This window comes from Salvia splendens, chromosome 4 (genome assembly GCF_004379255.2).
Source record: "Salvia splendens isolate huo1 chromosome 4, SspV2, whole genome shotgun sequence".
In the NCBI taxonomy this organism is placed as follows: domain Eukaryota; kingdom Viridiplantae; phylum Streptophyta; class Magnoliopsida; order Lamiales; family Lamiaceae; genus Salvia; species Salvia splendens.
Genome location: NC_056035.1, coordinates 18,979,772 through 18,995,691, shown reverse-complemented (window position 1 = coordinate 18,995,691; position 15,920 = coordinate 18,979,772). Strand labels below are relative to the sequence as shown.

Genomic DNA, 15,920 nt, shown 5'->3' with positions numbered 1-15,920 from the left:
TCAGGTTAAAACTTTTCCTGCCCATTTCCTTTTCTACTTCTTACTATTCCCTTGTTCACAACCTATTCCCTACCCCAATTTGGTGAGCTGCCCCCACTCTTTCCCCCTTGTTCACATAGTATGCAAGCTAAGGTTTCAACAGGAAGGTCAATACCACAGATGCTCAACTTTGCTAACTAAGGGGTGCCCTTACAATGAGGCTGGTCCAGCAAGTTCGAAAGAAATAAGCCAAACTGGTTTCTCCTATTGCCCTTAGTCCTTACTCCCCTATGTGATTTCTCCATAAGCATCAAGTGGCAGCCTCTCTCTTTTTTAATTTTAGTAGAAAGTGTTCTACTCTTAGGCTTTTAACTCAATTTATAGAGGGCTTGACAACAAGATCAAATTAATGCCTTTCTATCGTCCTTACTTCACTCAAACTGATTTTGATTTATTAAAGAAAGAGGTCTCAAAATTGACATGTATCATCTCTTCAATTACTCTCACTAAGGGAATCTTGCCTTCTATTTCGCCAGTTTATACTTAACACATAAATCCTAAAAAAACTAACTCCTAGACCTGGCAAAATATATACATGCTAGACACTAACTGCACTAATTGCTCTCCTCCTCCCACTTCACTCATGCTTGTCCCCAAGCAGTCCTAATGAAGTGGAAATAAGGCAGTTCGTGAACACATGGACAACAGAGACCAACTTAAACACATGTAACATAATCTTCTCACACTTAGACCGAGAATTGGACTAAGTGGGAGAGGACACAAAACAAAAAATCCAACAGAGCATATATACAAGACAATGTTCTCACACTTAGGCCAAGCAATGGACTAAGTGGGAGAAGACATACGCAGAAAATAACAAATACCAACACATGCCATACTAACATAAACTTCTCACACTTAGACCAAGGATTGAGCTAAGTGGGAGAAGCACACAAAACACATATACACAGACACGACAAACATGCTTAAAACAGAGAAAACATGCAGACATAGACACTTAACAAAAGAAAAGAAAAATAAAACTCAAATATAAAATTACTTGGTAACTGGGGGTTTAATACTGTTTCTTTCTCCCTTGGGAGCCAGGATTCTGGGACACTTGCTTCGGGCGGGCGGTCTTCACTTTCTTAGGAACCGATGGTGTAGGTTTCTCTGCTTCATTAACTGCTGGTTTTGGTATGGTTTTCTTCGCTAACACAGTTGTTGTGGGCTTGGTGGTCATCTCCGTCCTCTTATTAGATGGGGTAGTAATAGGATTAACTGGCGTTTGCTTACTTGAGGGTTTTCCTGGGGTTGAGGGTCGGATCTCTCCACTGGACCCAGGAGGAATAAACTGTTGGGCCTGCGAATTCCTCTATTCGACTGAGGCAACCATCGCGCCTCCAGCGATTCCTTCAGTCCCAGTACGACAGATGTTATCGTGCTCATTCCGCCCCTGATTTCTCTGATCTCGCTCCTAACATCGTCCATCTCATTTCGCCATTCCACCGTCGCAACATTTGTCACTCAACCACCTTCTATTTTCACTGTCGCTTTGGTCTTCCCCACTTCATAAAAGAAGACCTCTCCATCCACCATGTGTAGAAGACCCTTGTTGAAGAAAAAGTCGAGGTTGAACTGCTCTGGAGGATCGCACATTCCAAGGGTGGGCACCGATTTTGCTATCTTCATAATTACATTCCTCTGGAGGTAGGCGCCAAGGAGGTGACAGGTGTAGAGGTGGCGAGATGTGTGGGTAGTCATTAGGTGGCAACCTTGGGCCAACCAATATCCGAGGTGGACCTTCACACCCTTCAGCATACACCATGTGAAGTAGAGTTCTGGTGTAGTGATGGTGGAGTTTACCTGACCCATGAGGTTATATCCGATAAAGACCTGGGCGAAACGAAGGAGGTGGTGGTGATGTGGACTCCATTTGAGAGGCTTGTCTTGAAGTTCCCACCACGCTTATGGGTGATGAGCTCCCAAGCCCTGAGTGTCAAAACCAGGGGTTTTCCTCGGGGGTCCGATTTCCCTCTCATTCCAGATACTTTTTTCATCCTCCTCCAGGGTAAAAAACCCCATTCGCAACGACCATTCCCGGATGCTTATTGTTATCTCCTCAATAAAAAGGCAAAAGGTGATTGAGTCAGCGTCTGGGTCCATGGTGAACTTAAACTTGTATGACATGAAGAACTCCTTGGCCAAAGCAATCGGCACCTCCGTTGTGCTATGGCGCAGCAACCATTCGAACCTGATGGTGCTGATATAGGAGATGAATTCCTCCTCTAATTCAATCTCCTGGAGCAACTCAGGGTGGTAGCACTTTCCTGACTTGGCTAATTTCCCTTTTGCGTCTCGCTCCTCGTATGTTAGAGCCTTCTTGGGATCGTCGAAATGGGCCATGACCTCTAATAGCTTCCTTTTCACCAGCAATTCTGTCATCTCGTAGATGGACTCCTCAGGTGGGTTAGTATCCGCTTCTTCCTCTTCCTCTCTGTCCTCATTGGGACCCTCTAATGGCTTGGAAAATGGCACATGGATGGCCTTTGGGGTAGGTTCATTGATCTCCACGGCGGAGGAAGCCTGCCTGTGCTTCTTAGTCAGGGTCTTAGCCTCCTGCTTTCATTTGCGCTTACGCTCAGCAGCAAAGCGCTTCTTCACGACCTCAGCAGAGACCTCCTCTTCCTTCTCTGGAGTCTCCTGGGCCTCAGGGATGTCCTCCCCTGTTTCTACCTCGCCCTCCGAGGTGCCGAACTACAACTTCCTTGGCCTTGTAGCCACCACTAATTCATCCACCTGCATGCTCCAGCGGGTGTTCCTCCTCGTCATTCTCTCATCGACTGATGTTTCCTCACCATCCGGTCCATCCTCTAAATCCACAATCTCTTTCAACCCTTCGCTCTCGGGTTCATTCACACTCTCATCAACAGGTTCCTCGTTCTCAACATTACGCGTATCCACAGGGATTTCTCCCTCAACAACCTCCTCACTACCCTATCCAAACTCTAAATTTTCCCTTTCATTACCAGCAACATCCTCTTCATCAACCTCCTCTCTCTCTACCCTCCCCAGTACCTTCAGCATCATCTCCCTCATCACCCTCGTTACTCTCTGGTTCTTCATCCTCCACTCGCTCCTCACCCTCCCCCTCAGACACTCTTTCTTCATTCTTCCCTCATTCACTACCCTGAGTTCCTTTCTCCTCCTCCTTATCATTCTTCGCAGCCTCCTCCATATTTTTCTCGAAGGGGTACTTTGCCTCCTCTGCATGTGGCAGAACAGGAGCAAGAGTAAATGTAGAGATCTGGATTTCTGCATGGATCGCCGAGGAAGGGGGTTCTGCAACAGGGGCTAGGGTTTCGGTTAAGTTTTGGGGGTTTTCTTTGTGGGAAGATAGGGCTTGGGATGTGGGTGTTTCTTGAAAAGTAGACTTTCGGGGTGGAATTTAAAGCCGGGTCAGGGCGGTTTCCTCTTCTTTACATACCTCTGCTAAGCGAGCGTAGATTGCACTTACCTTTGCTCCACGGCCAAACTTTTGTAAGAACTCCTGCATGATTTGTTCTGAATCGGGCCCTTCAATCGGCTTTGTGGTGGCGACGACGGTTGTAGTCGACGGAGCGGTTGAAATCACCGGCGTTGGTTCTGGCCGTACTGCAGTTGGGTTGGAAATTACGGTCTGGGATGAAGAAGTCGCCACCGCGTTTGGTTGAGGGACGACGGATGGCTTCCTTGCTGGCGGGTTTGTCTGTGGCTTCGCCGAAGTTTCACCGGTTTTTGCTTTAGTGGGCTGGGGTTTTTCCTTCTAGAGTTGTGTTTGGGTGGCTGATTCTCTATGACTTCGTGATAGGAAACTCGCGGTGGTTGGAGGCGGTTCTGTCAGAAACTGACACAGAGAAAGTTTGGAATGGTGAGGTTAAGGTTTTCAAAAATTAAATGTGTGAGTTGTGAGATAAAATAATTGCGAGGGAGAAGTTTTAATAAGGTGGGGGAAGTTATTTTAGGAAAATTTAAAAAGAAGAAAGGCAAAAGAAAATAAGGTAATAAAAATAAAAGAAAAAGAAAAGAGAGAGGGATGGTTGCATGATGATGCAAGCAACCGTATGCCACCTCCTTAGGGTTTTGAATTTGAATTTCAAATTTTGAACTTCCTCCCATTTTGCCCGAAAATTTCTCCCCCTCACATAACTATTGTTTTCAAGTTCCCTTTCACAAAACAACACTTAGGAAAAGTTTAGACTAAAAAAAATGAGACACCAAACTCCCCGATCGAGGGGATTCAAATCAGAAACATTTTCAATAACAATTGATTTTTCGGGGTCGCTTGGTGTTTCAAAAATATTTTTTTGGGAAATGGATTTTTTTCTCTTTGTTTGGATTTTTTAAGATTCATGAAACATATTCACATATTTACAAGAATTGTATGAGTATTCTTGGGAAGATCCTGGTTCAGTCTACATATTAAAACCTTCATGCCTATCTAACTGACCCAAGAATTTCCGAAGAATACCTAAACAATCTGACTCGTTAGGCGATAATGGGGAGCATGAGTAGTGGAATTTCTTCCACCACACACAACTCTGAACTATCCCTAAACACCTTAACTCTGTAACCGTTAACAAGGAAATGGATAGAGTTAGAAGCGTTTCCCTGAATTTCCACAGCTCCGTTTGCTCTAAGGCCAACGATCGTGTAGGGTTCGATCCACTTAGACTTTAGCTTTCCGGGCATCAGCTTCAACCGTGATTGGAACAGGAGCACTTTCTGACCAACCTGCAACTCCTTGACCCGGAGGTTTTTTGTCGTGCCACAACTTAGTTTTTTCCTTGTACCACATCGCAACATCGTATGACTCAAGCCTCAATTCCTCCAGCTCTTGCAGTTGGAGCTTCCTCTCCTCCTCACAGGTCTGGGGCTTCATGTTCGTCTCTCTGACTTCCCAGTACTCCCTATGTTCTACACCGACTGGGAGATGGCACATCTTTCTAAACACGAGCCTGTAAGGCGACATTCCAATGGGAGTTTTGAACGCAGTCCGGTAGGCCCAGAGTGCATCATCTAACCGTTTGCTCCAGTCCTTCCTTAACGGGTTGACTGTTTTCTCTAGAATTCCTTTGATCTCCCGGTTGGAGATTTCTGCCTGCCCGTTGCTCTGTTGGTGATACGGAGTAGAAAGTCGGTGGTGTACTCCATAGTTTTTTCATAAGGGCCTCCATGGTTCGGTTACAGAAATGCGTTCTCTGGTCTAAAATGACTGCCCTCGGCACTCCATATCGGCTGAAAATATTAGCCTTAAGGAACTTCGTGACCTCCTTTGCTTCACATGTGGCAGTCGCCTTAGCCTCTATCCACTTCGATACATAATCTACTGCCACTAGTATGTATAAATTTTCGTAGGAAGACGGGAATGGACTCATGAAGTCCATCCCCCAGACATCGAACACTTCACAGACGATTACTGGGACCTCGGGCATCTCATCATGAGTAGAGATTCCCCCAGTCTGCTGGCAGCGACCACAATTCTGGCAGAACTCATAAGCGTCATTGTTCAAAGACGGCAAGTAAAATCCACTATCTAAAACCTTCCGAGCAGTTTTTCTTGGGCCAAAATGCCCACCGCATGCCAATGTATGACAATGGTACAACACGTCCCTCTGTTCCCATTCTGGAATACATCTTCTAATCACCTGGTCTGAACCCATTCTCCAAAGATAAGGATCATCACAAAAATAGTGCTTGACCTCACTCCTAATTTTCATCCTCTGGGCCCGAGAAATCTCTGGTGTACTGGGCAGCTCTCCTGTGACTAAGTAGTTTGCCAGGTCCGTAATATAGAGGATTCCCCCATGCAATATAGATGCTCCATGCAATATAGATGCTCCTCTGGGCATGCGTCTGGTATAGCCTCCTCTGTATCTCCTTGAAAAATTCTGCTTAGATGATCGGCTACCATATTCTCGGTTCCCTTCTTATCCCTCACTTCCCAGTCAAATTCTTGTAGTAACAACACCCATCGGATTAGTCTTGGCTTAGACTCCTTCTTCGCTAACAGGTACTTAATCGTTGGGTGATCAGTGAACACTATCACCTTCGACCCAAGTAAATATGGTCGGAACTTTTCAAAGGAATACACAACAGCTAGCATTTCTTTCTCTGTGGTGTCGTAATTCTTCTGGGCCTGGTTAAGAGTCTTCGAGGCGTAGAAAATTACATAGCTCTTTCCATCAATTCTTTGACCTAGCACTGTTCCGACGGCATAGTCACTGGGATCGCACATCACCTCGAAGCGGTGTTTCCAGTCTAGAGCTCTGATTATATGGGATGATACAAGCTTGTCCTTCAAAAGTTGGAAGGCCCCTTGACATGCCTCATCGAAGATGAAGTCCACGTCATTCTGCATGAGGCGGGTAAGTGGCTGTGCAATTTTTACGAAGTCTTCGATGAACCTTCGGTAGAATCCCGCGTGGCCCAAGAATCCCCTCACTTCTTTCTGATTTGTAGGATAAGGAATCCTTGAAATCACGTCTACCTTTGCCTTGTCCACCTGAATACCTTTTTCTGAGACGACGTGGCCCAGGACAATTCCCTCCGACACCATAAAGTGACATTTTCTAAAATTCAGCGCCAAATTCTTCTCTCTACATCTCTTTAGTACTAGATCCAAATTAGTTAGGCAGGTTTCGAAGGAACTCCCATAAACTGTAAAATCATCCATAAAAATTTCTATACACTCTTCCAGCAGGTCCGAGAAGATGATCATCATGCACCTTTGAAAGGTGCCTGGTGCATTATGCAGGCCAAAGGGTATCCTCTTATACGCATACGTCCCAAAGGGACACGTAAAAGCCGCCTTCTCCTGGTCTTTTGGATCTACGTATATCTAGAAATACCATTGTAGCCGTCCAAAAAGTAGAAGAATTGCTTGCCCCCTAGTCTCTCAAGCATCTGGTCAATAAAGGGAAACGGAAAGTGATCTTTTCGTGTAGCCTCGTGACATACCTGGATTTTACATGGTTTTAGAGGGTGGTTTTGTATGATTTTGATCATATATCGTCTATTATTAGGCGTGTTTATATCTACTTCTCTATTATGTTGGTATGTTGACCATTTTGTTAAGAATGTGTAGAAAAAGGTGCAAAATAGGTGGATGTGAAGCAGCCTTGGTTTGAGACAATTTTACTGAAGATTTTGAATTCCAATAAACCCCCAATGCTTATCATTCTCTTCGTCTTCAAAATAGCTTTGCGTGGGTATTTTAAACACCTCAATCGGAGCTATGTAGAAGAACTTATGGCCGTTTTACAAGCACTGAGTTGTCCAGAAAATCTCATGCGGCCGGGTGAATTGTTACCCTATAATTCCACCCGGCCGGGTGTCGCAAATTGAGCGCTGAAAGGTCTGAAACTGGTCGAAAATCATCACCCAGCCGGGTGATTTTTACCCTTTATAATTCCACCCGGCCGGGTACGTTGTTTTGGCGTATTTTTATGCCAAAAACGCGATTTTTGATGGGGATTAAAAGGAGAAAAAGCCTAGGGTTCAATCTATTCTACACTTACCGCCAAACACACATTCTCCCTCTTTCCGAAGAACTCTTGGAAGACGATTGAAGATTCAAACTTCAATTCCTCCGCCAAAAATCTCATGCGGCCGGGAGAAAAAGCCTAGGGTTCAATCTATTCTACACTTATCATGAATTCCATTGTTTTTCTTAGTTTTGGTTTTTTTTCTACCAGGAACATGAGTAGCTAAGCACCTTTCATGTAGAATTCTTGGTGAAGATGCACTGATTCATAGTTTTAATCCAATTGACTTTGGTTTATCTTGCTCTTGCAATTGTTTGAATTATTCTTGTGCTTTTTCCTATCAATTGCTTGATCACCAATTGGGAGTATTAGGGTTTCTTAGAGTAATCGGGAGATGAAATATTTAATCTTGAAAGAGGAATAATTCACACCTTAATTCAATAGAACTCAGGAGAGTTGAGATTTTGAGTGTGATCATTAATCTAATCAAACTGTTAGGAGTTAGGTCTAAGAATTAGAAGGGGACTTTAATTATTACACCTAATCTATGGATTTCTAACCTCGGGAGGGGGTTTAATCTACAATCGTGATTGATTCAACAATTCTGGAGACTTTAAATGGTAAATCTATTTCAATTGGGTTAGACTATGAGTTGCGCATCGGATCCCAGAATTCTGCATATTTCTCCATCATCTTATACAACTTGCTTAATTGCTTTCTTGTTTAAGTGTTTTAATTTAATCTCTGAATTTATATGCTTTTAGTAGTTGTTAGTTTCAAAACCCAAAATTTCCTAATTGTCTGGATAGTAGTTGAAATTTGTTCGTGGTACTTAGGTTTACACTTAATTGTCTCTGTGGGATACGATATACTCTTGCTTGCTAAATGCTACAATAACCCCGTACACTTGCGGGTATTAATTGGGTAAAATAAAGTCGAGTCAAGTTTTTGGTTCAACTTCCGGTAGTCGATACACATCCTCCAGCCCGTTACCAGTCTTGTGGGCCCAAGCTCATTCTTTTCATTCTTCACCACTTGTATCCCCGACTTCTTCGGCACCATGTGGACTGGGCTTAACCACTCACTGTCAGGGATGATTCCCAAGGATAGTAGTTTCCCAAGGATAGTAGTTTCAGAACTTCCTTCAAGACTTCCTCCCTCATGTTCAAGTTCAGTTTCCTTTGTGAATCCCGGTAGGCCTTTGCTCCTTCCTCCAAGTGAATATGATGCATACAGAGGTCGGGACTAATTCTCACTAGGTCTGATAGAGTCTACCCTATGGCTTTCTTATTTCTCCTGATCACTTCAAGTAACTCATTTTCCTGTTCATGGGTCAAGTTGTTGTTGACGATTACAGGGAACGTATCGTTCTCCTCCAAATAAGCATATTTTAGACCTAGTGGCAGTGTTTTCAACTCCTTCTTTGGTGAACTTGTCTCCTGGGGCAGTGGATTCTTTTCCATTTCCTTGGTGATTAATCCTTCAGGTCTTGGAAATTTTTCCAATCTAGCCACCTGGGCTGATTCCCTTGACCTAGCGGATTCAGGACTCTTATAGAATTCCACAATCGCCTCTGCTAGCTCTTCATCTGTCAACTATAGAGAGTTCATGGCCTCACACCATCCTGCTACCTCTCTATCAATAGAATGACTTAACTTTGAATTGTTAATATGTTCATGCATTAATTCAGTCTCAAGATATTCTTGGACCAAGGAGTTAATGATATCCACAACATGAAGATTTTCTACACCTAAAGGTTTTTTCATTGCTTCATCAATATTGAAAGTGAATTTCTCCCCATGATAGTCCAGACAAATTGTTCCATCAAAAACATCAATTATAGTCTTAACGGTGCGTAGGAATGGTCTACCTGAAAGCACTCTGCTAGACTCAGTAGATTCATATTCATTCATCCTAATCACATGGAAATCGGCTGGATATAGGAAATCATGCACCTTAACTATCACGTTTTCCAACACACCCTCTGGACTAATGCATGACCTATCCGCTAACTGGATCACCACCTTCGTATCAACCGTTCTTACTCCTACCAGCTTCTTATAGATGGAAAGCAGTAAAACATTTATTGATGCTTCTAGGTCACACATAGCATGCTCAATTCTAATGTCCCCAATTGAAAAGGGAAGAGTGAACATACCTGGGTCAGTGCATTTTGACGGCATCCTCCGCTTCTGAATCACTGCTGGCACAGTTTCTCCGACACTATTTTGTCATTGGGTTTATTCTTCCCGGTGATGAATTCTTTGATGAACTTGCTGAATAGAGGCAGCTTCAGAGCCTGTAGGAATGGTAGGTTAATTTCCAGCTTTCCGAAGATTTCCATGAAGTCTACTGGATCATCTTTTTTCTTCTTGGTCCCCCCTCGGTAGGGAAAGGGCTTCACTTGTTTGACCATGTTACTAGAATCTCCCTTGAAGGACTCTCCAGTCTCTTTCCTTACTCCTTTTTTCTCCACTTCAGTTCCTGGGTCTAAGAAAAATGGGTCAACCATTCGGGGCAGTGGTTTTCTCAGGTCAACGATCTAGATATCACCCTCTGTTCTGGCTTCCCTTGTTTCTGATTCTTTTGTCCCAGTATCTTCCTTCTGCTGGGTCAGGTCATCTCCACCTTCGCTCACCACAGTAGATGTCCCTTCATCAATCTTCATTTTCGGACCTTTGTACTCTCTCCCAGACCTAAGGGTGATTTGACTGATGTTCGCCCTGTCCGACGGCTTGACTGTGGCTGGAATTCTTCCTTCGTTCACTCAGGAAAGTTGCGATCTGAGACAATTTCTTCGCCATCATGTCCATGGCAGCCTTGTGTTCCACTTGAGCGTCCTGCAGCTTATGTACCACGTCGTTGTTCGACTGCATGTTATTTTGAATGTGCTGTTGTGAACTGATCAAGTCATGCACCATATCATCGAGGTTCTTTGGCTGTTTGGGGCTGGGTTGACTACCATTCGGTCCTTGATGGTGGCTAGGCACATGTCCCTGATTCGGACAGAAATTTCCTTGACCTCCCTGATTATTGTTGTATTGTTGACTCGACCCTTGATACCCTTGGTAATTGGGCTGAGGGTTCTGGTTGTTGCCCTGGTAATTCCTCTGGTATGGTGGAACATAGGAGTTTATTGGATTGTTCTGATTCCTATTGACCCAGTTAGATTGGTCGTCCTGATTCCGGTTGCCCCAATTGTTCTGCCCCTCCTGAGTTCTGTTAGCCCAGTTGGATTGATTCTCCGGTAGGTTCGAATAATCGGTATTCTGTTGTTGGGGTGGAAGATTCGGGTTATTATCATACCATCTAAAGTATGGGTTGTCCCTCCATGGGGTTTCCTTTTGCTTCCCTGGGTTCCAACTTCCATTCGAATTCCAGCTCCCCACTGAATTCACCTGAGCCTTTTCGGCTGGGGCCGGCGGATTATTTTTCCTAAGGTGGTCAGAATCATGTTCTCCATCTTATCCATCCTAGCGTACATCCTATCCTCATTTTGCACATTCACTGCATCCACATTTCCCCTTCTAAGGATAGTACGAGGGGAATCATACGCCTTTTTTGCATCAATCAATCTTCCCAAAATCTCTCTTGCCTCGCTCATACCCCGCTCGAAGAGTTTAGTAAATCCTTGGACTCTGGATTCGCCCCTTCGTAGAAAATGTTGTAGACCTCTGCGTCACACATTCGGTTGTTGGGGCAAGAATCGAGCAATCCCTTGAAACGTGACCAATACTGGCTCAAGGACTCATCATAATCCTGTCTGCACGCTAGAATTTTCTTTTTGATGGCATTCGTCTTGTTCGAGGGAATGAAGTAGTCCAAGAAAAACAATCTGAAGTCTGCCCACGTGCGGATAGAATTGGCTGGTAACCTCAATAACCATGTGTTGGCCTCACCCTTCAGCGCAAATGGGAATGCGCGCAACCTGTAATCATATTTAGTCGAATTAGGGGGCCTCTTCTGAATACTGCAAAGTTTGCAGAACTCGTTGATAAATTCATATGGGCACTCAATCTTTCGCTCGTAGAAATGTGGCATCACGGCCAACACGTTTGTTTTTATATCAATCGTCTGCTGAGCAGTGGTAATAACAATGGCTTGGGATGGTTAGCCATTCAGATGGGCGTTGAGTGAGCCAATCTCGGGGTCGTTATCTGGTTCAGCCGCCATGATAACACCTTCTTCTCTTCCTGAGTCTGAAGATGACTCTACTTCTTCTTTGATTGGTGAGGTTGGGTCTTTGTCACTTTCTGAACTCAACTGGACTGGATCTCCTGTTGTTAAGCCTGACCTGGTGGTGATAGGGGATACTGCTTCCTTGACCTGCCAACTAGTTTGGGCGTCTCTCAAACCGGGTGAGTTGTTCCAGTGTCCAAACCTTGAGCCTCTGCTCATAAACTGAAAAAAGAAAAGGAAAAACAAACAAATCAAAACTATATACACCAAAAACTCTAAACACAAACATAAACAACGCCATCCATCCCCGGCAACGGCGCTATTTGAATGTAACGGTTTTAAGAGTGTATTGTGCACTTGATATATCACAAACCCCTAGGTCTATAGGATTCGCTAGATCACAGGGTCTAGGAGATCATGTAACCTTCAAAATTCGGTCATTGGACATACACTTTTCCGCTTCAAAACCTCAACCCACTACACTATTGGCTAGTATAGAGAAGCAAATGATCGATCCCACGAGTACGGATGAGTTAGCATGCATTTGGAGGGTTTTGGGAAGGGTTGGCTGCTACCGCGCAACAAATGGATCGAGAAATTTAAACTACTGGGTCACGAGAATTAAAAACACTTCAAGTACTAGATCTAAGAACAGAGAAACTCAAACATGTTCATGATCCGAGAATTTGAAATTGACTACAGTCGGTTTATCAAACTACTAGGTCAAGTAAAAAGTTTCCCAAAATGGTTAGACAAAAGAGCATGAAAAAGCAGCGGGACAGATTCCCGATTTAGCTACTCGACAAATAAAGCTGCAAAAGCAAACAAAGGACGAATCTGGATTCTAACTACCAACGATCTTCATCTTATTCAGAAAATAAACATGAACTTGAACGAAACAGAGCATCAAAACAGAGCAAATTCAAATCGGACGTCAAACATTACGATTAAGCAGAAAATTATCAGATCTAAAACTACTGGGTCGAGTAATCGAACGCAACAGTAAAAATAGCCATGATCATGTAAATTCAAATCATCACGTATCAGATCCACAACTCCCACTCGCAATCCACTCCGGATCCAACCGATCCAATTTCAACCACATTCAGATCCATCTCCTTCAACTCCGATTCAAACAATTTCTCAACAAACAAACTCAGATTCAACCAATCTCAACTCAAATTCAACAGTTAATTGCGAAAAGCATCCAAAATCAGTAAACCAACACCTACATCAGAAACCAAAGTAAAACAGAAAATAGAAATTGTCATAGCTACGGAAACAAGATCCAGAACACAAAAGCAGTCGCTGAGCTCCCGGTAAGGAAGTTCATGGCGAGAATAAACGACAGAAAATAAAATAAAATAAAATAAAAACAGATTGTATCTTCGCCCTCGTGAGGATGGTGTTACACCACAGAAACTAACTATCGCAAAGCCTGCCCAGAATTTTCCATCGGTGCCAAGTGCATGTGTGAAATGAGCTAAGACTAGAAAATGAAACTAAGGAGACTATGAGTGAAAGATAAAAAGTGATAAAAAGATTTTGATCTTCAAAAGGGGTCGTCCCTTTATATAGGCATGGATCCCTAGGGCACTCCTTCTTCATAATTTATCTTTTTTGCCCTTGATCCTTATACTTGCTCCTTGCTCCTTGCTCCATTTTTTGTATTCTGCCAGTGTTTCTTTTCATTTCCTCGGTCTAGTAAATTGCTGGCGTTTTTCACTTCATTTTCCTCCTTTTCCTCTGCCCCTGGTAATTTGTATGCGCCTCCTGGGTTCGGCAGATTTTACACGCACCTGAACTTACAACACTTATTAGTTCACTGAATTTACAGAATTTAACCCCATAACCAATGCATAAAATAAGCCTTATCAGATATGTACGATGAGTATCTCCATATTGGTGAACCAATAGGCTGGGAGTGGGAAAATTCTCTTGTGGCATGGAAGGTACATTTACTAGTGGTTACAAGTGTACATATCCGACAATTGTGCTTGAAGCAGTTGTTAACCAATACCTATGGTTTCCACTAGTGGTTACAAGTGTACAAGTCTATATGTGTATTTTAGAGCTACTGAAAAAAAAATGTGACTTGAATGATTTTCATGTTTTTTATTGTGGTGTGTGTTGTTATAGCATCTACCGTAGAGTTCACCACCTGTTGTATATTGGACTCCATGTCTTTTGGTTTGGGATGAGGTATAATATTGGCTTGTGGGATGATATTATGTTAAGCCTGCTGGAATTAATAGAGGCCTAAATGTTTATAAGGCTCGTCTTATTAATTCACTTACCTAATGTTGCCGATGGCCGCCACGTGTGCACTCCACGCGGATCATGAGTGTTAGCCATTGGATGTTATGTGTGTTTGTTTGATGAGAGATATGACTCTCTGGATCCTTCCACTTCGGTATTCAATGTATAACTCTCTCTCTCTTGCAAGTTTTGCTATGCCTTCTCTCTACTTTCTCTCTCATCTCGCCGGCGGTTATCGTCAGTCTTCTGCTCTGACCTTCTGTTTCCACAGAGGATTCTTGGTTTTAGAGAGATCCTTTGGTGTAGATCTTGAGTAGGCAACTTCTTCGGTTTCCTTTGAAGATCTAGGGTTAGATCTGACCTGAGGAGTTAGATCCGGTTGGGTTTGGAGGTGTTCTTGAGAGTTTTTGTGTTGTGAGGATGAGTTCCAAGGGTTGTGTTAATCCGTGTGTAGAGTTAGTCGTGGTGTGCGGTATTCGGTGAGATTTAGGGTTTACTGATCTCTGACGGTCAAGTCAGTTCATCGGTGCTCTTTTTGTGGAACTTAGTTGAGATTTGGAGAGGTCCAAGGCCTAGTGCAGTCACTGCTGTGACTTGAGCCATATCCTTTGTATCTCTGTCTTTGTGTCATCTGCTTGTTTTAAACTCTTCGGAGTCTTGGTCTTGTGAGACTAACTAGTTTACTTAGTGTGCAGGTAATTAATCGGTGGAACTTGGAGATTCAAGGCTGGTGGAAGACTTGAACACAACTAGGGTTCTGATTAGGGTTTCTTGTACTTAGTATATTCTGTAATTCTTGTAATTCTCTTTTGTATTTTTGGCTTGTCACTCTGAGTCTAGCCAACTCAGTACGCGGTATAATAGCAAAAGAGGTCCCAGTAATTAGTGTCATGGTGGTCTGATCCCTATACCACCAATGGCCGCCTTTACAATATGTGTAATTACTTTGCATATGCGATCTATCCATAGTAGCAGGTGTTCTTGAAAATGATAGCGTGTCCAACAAATGTAAGAGGCAACATTTGGTCTGCGACCTTTGTCAATGTAACAATTTTAGACTGTAACATTTGAAAATATCTTCTGAGGTACATGAACTTCAATCTAATACTCCCTCCGTCCCGCGTTACTTGCACTATATTCCTTGTTAGAAGTCCCAAGTTATTTGCACTCTTTCCATTTTCAATAAAAATTAGAGTTTCCCTTATTACACTTATTTAAAGCTAATTTAATGGCATTTATTAATTAACCACCAACCCCACCAACTTCAATTCATTTGTAATTTATGTTTCTCTCTCTTTGCAAAGCCTAAGAAGGCGCCTCCAACTATCTCTCTCTGGAAATCCTAAAAAACGCCCCTCTCTCTTGAAACCCTAGACCAATTCCGCATCCATTCTTCTCTATTCACGATCTTCCCTTGCAGATCTGTCATGTCCAACTCAAAGAAGGTAGATGGTAGGTGGATTAATCCACTGCGGTCTCGAACCCCAACCTCTCTCCCTGTCGACGATCTGCCAAATAGTGGGTGGGTTAACCCACGTCGCTCCCGACCCACGATGACCAGCCATGTCTACGAGAGGTATGAAACCGTGTGGTTTAACCCTGACCTCCCACTCACCACGAAGACCTCTGCTTCCGGTGGGTTTCAGGTGGTAGAGATAAACACCAATATGGCGAATTGGGTGAAATTAAGGCCGCTGATGATGGAGAGAAAGGACGCTCTCAGAACTCCAGGGCCTCTAGTTCCGACGGGGCCGTTGTCGACGGGGGAGAAGGATGGTCTCAAGGATCAGGGGCCTCTAGTTTCCATAAATACTGTTCCAATTGTTTATTTAAAGTATCTCAATATTTATAATTTAAATAATTTTGAATATTATAAAAAAATATTGATGCAAAATATTGGATAGAAAATGAAATTAAAACTCATTCCTAAAACATCTAGTCACTTCACCTACTTTATTATCCATTCTACTTAAAACA

The 15,920-nt window shown here is 43.3% G+C and overlaps 2 protein-coding genes across 2 annotated transcripts; both read right to left on the bottom strand.

Annotated features, from left to right (window-relative positions):
* Positions 1–4,687: 4,687 nt before the first annotated feature.
* On the bottom strand, positions 4,688–6,577 carry LOC121800784. Its single transcript, XM_042200286.1, has 3 exons — positions 6,068–6,577; positions 5,289–5,666; positions 4,688–5,131 (listed from the first exon to the last, which is right to left on the bottom strand). Exons 1-3 carry the CDS (start codon positions 6,575–6,577, stop codon positions 4,688–4,690), a joined length of 1,332 nt encoding a protein of 443 aa, XP_042056220.1.
* A 2,199-nt stretch (positions 6,578–8,776) lies between these two features.
* On the bottom strand, positions 8,777–9,613 carry LOC121800783. Its single transcript, XM_042200285.1, has 2 exons — positions 9,215–9,613; positions 8,777–9,100 (listed from the first exon to the last, which is right to left on the bottom strand). The coding sequence occupies exons 1-2, from the start codon at positions 9,611–9,613 to the stop codon at positions 8,777–8,779; spliced, it is 723 nt and encodes a 240-aa protein (XP_042056219.1).
* Between the last annotated feature and the right edge of the window lie 6,307 nt (positions 9,614–15,920).

Excerpts from the sequence above, each read along its gene's own strand:
- LOC121800783 (XM_042200285.1), bottom strand. The coding sequence starts at position 9,613 with ATGTGTGACCTAGAAGCATCAATAAATGTTTTACTGCTTTCCATCTAT. Across the intron at positions 9,101-9,214 it reads TGGATATCATTAACTCCTTG|TTGACAGATGAAGAGCTAGC; the intron begins GTCCAAGAATAT and ends AACTCTCTATAG.
- LOC121800784 (XM_042200286.1), bottom strand. The coding sequence starts at position 6,577 with ATGGTGTCGGAGGGAATTGTCCTGGGCCACGTCGTCTCAGAAAAAGGT. Across the intron at positions 5,667-6,067 it reads CATATTTACTTGGGTCGAAG|GTGATTAGAAGATGTATTCC; the intron begins GTGATAGTGTTC and ends GGTTCAGACCAG. Across the intron at positions 5,132-5,288 it reads CCACATGTGAAGCAAAGGAG|AGCAACGGGCAGGCAGAAAT; the intron begins GTCACGAAGTTC and ends TATCACCAACAG.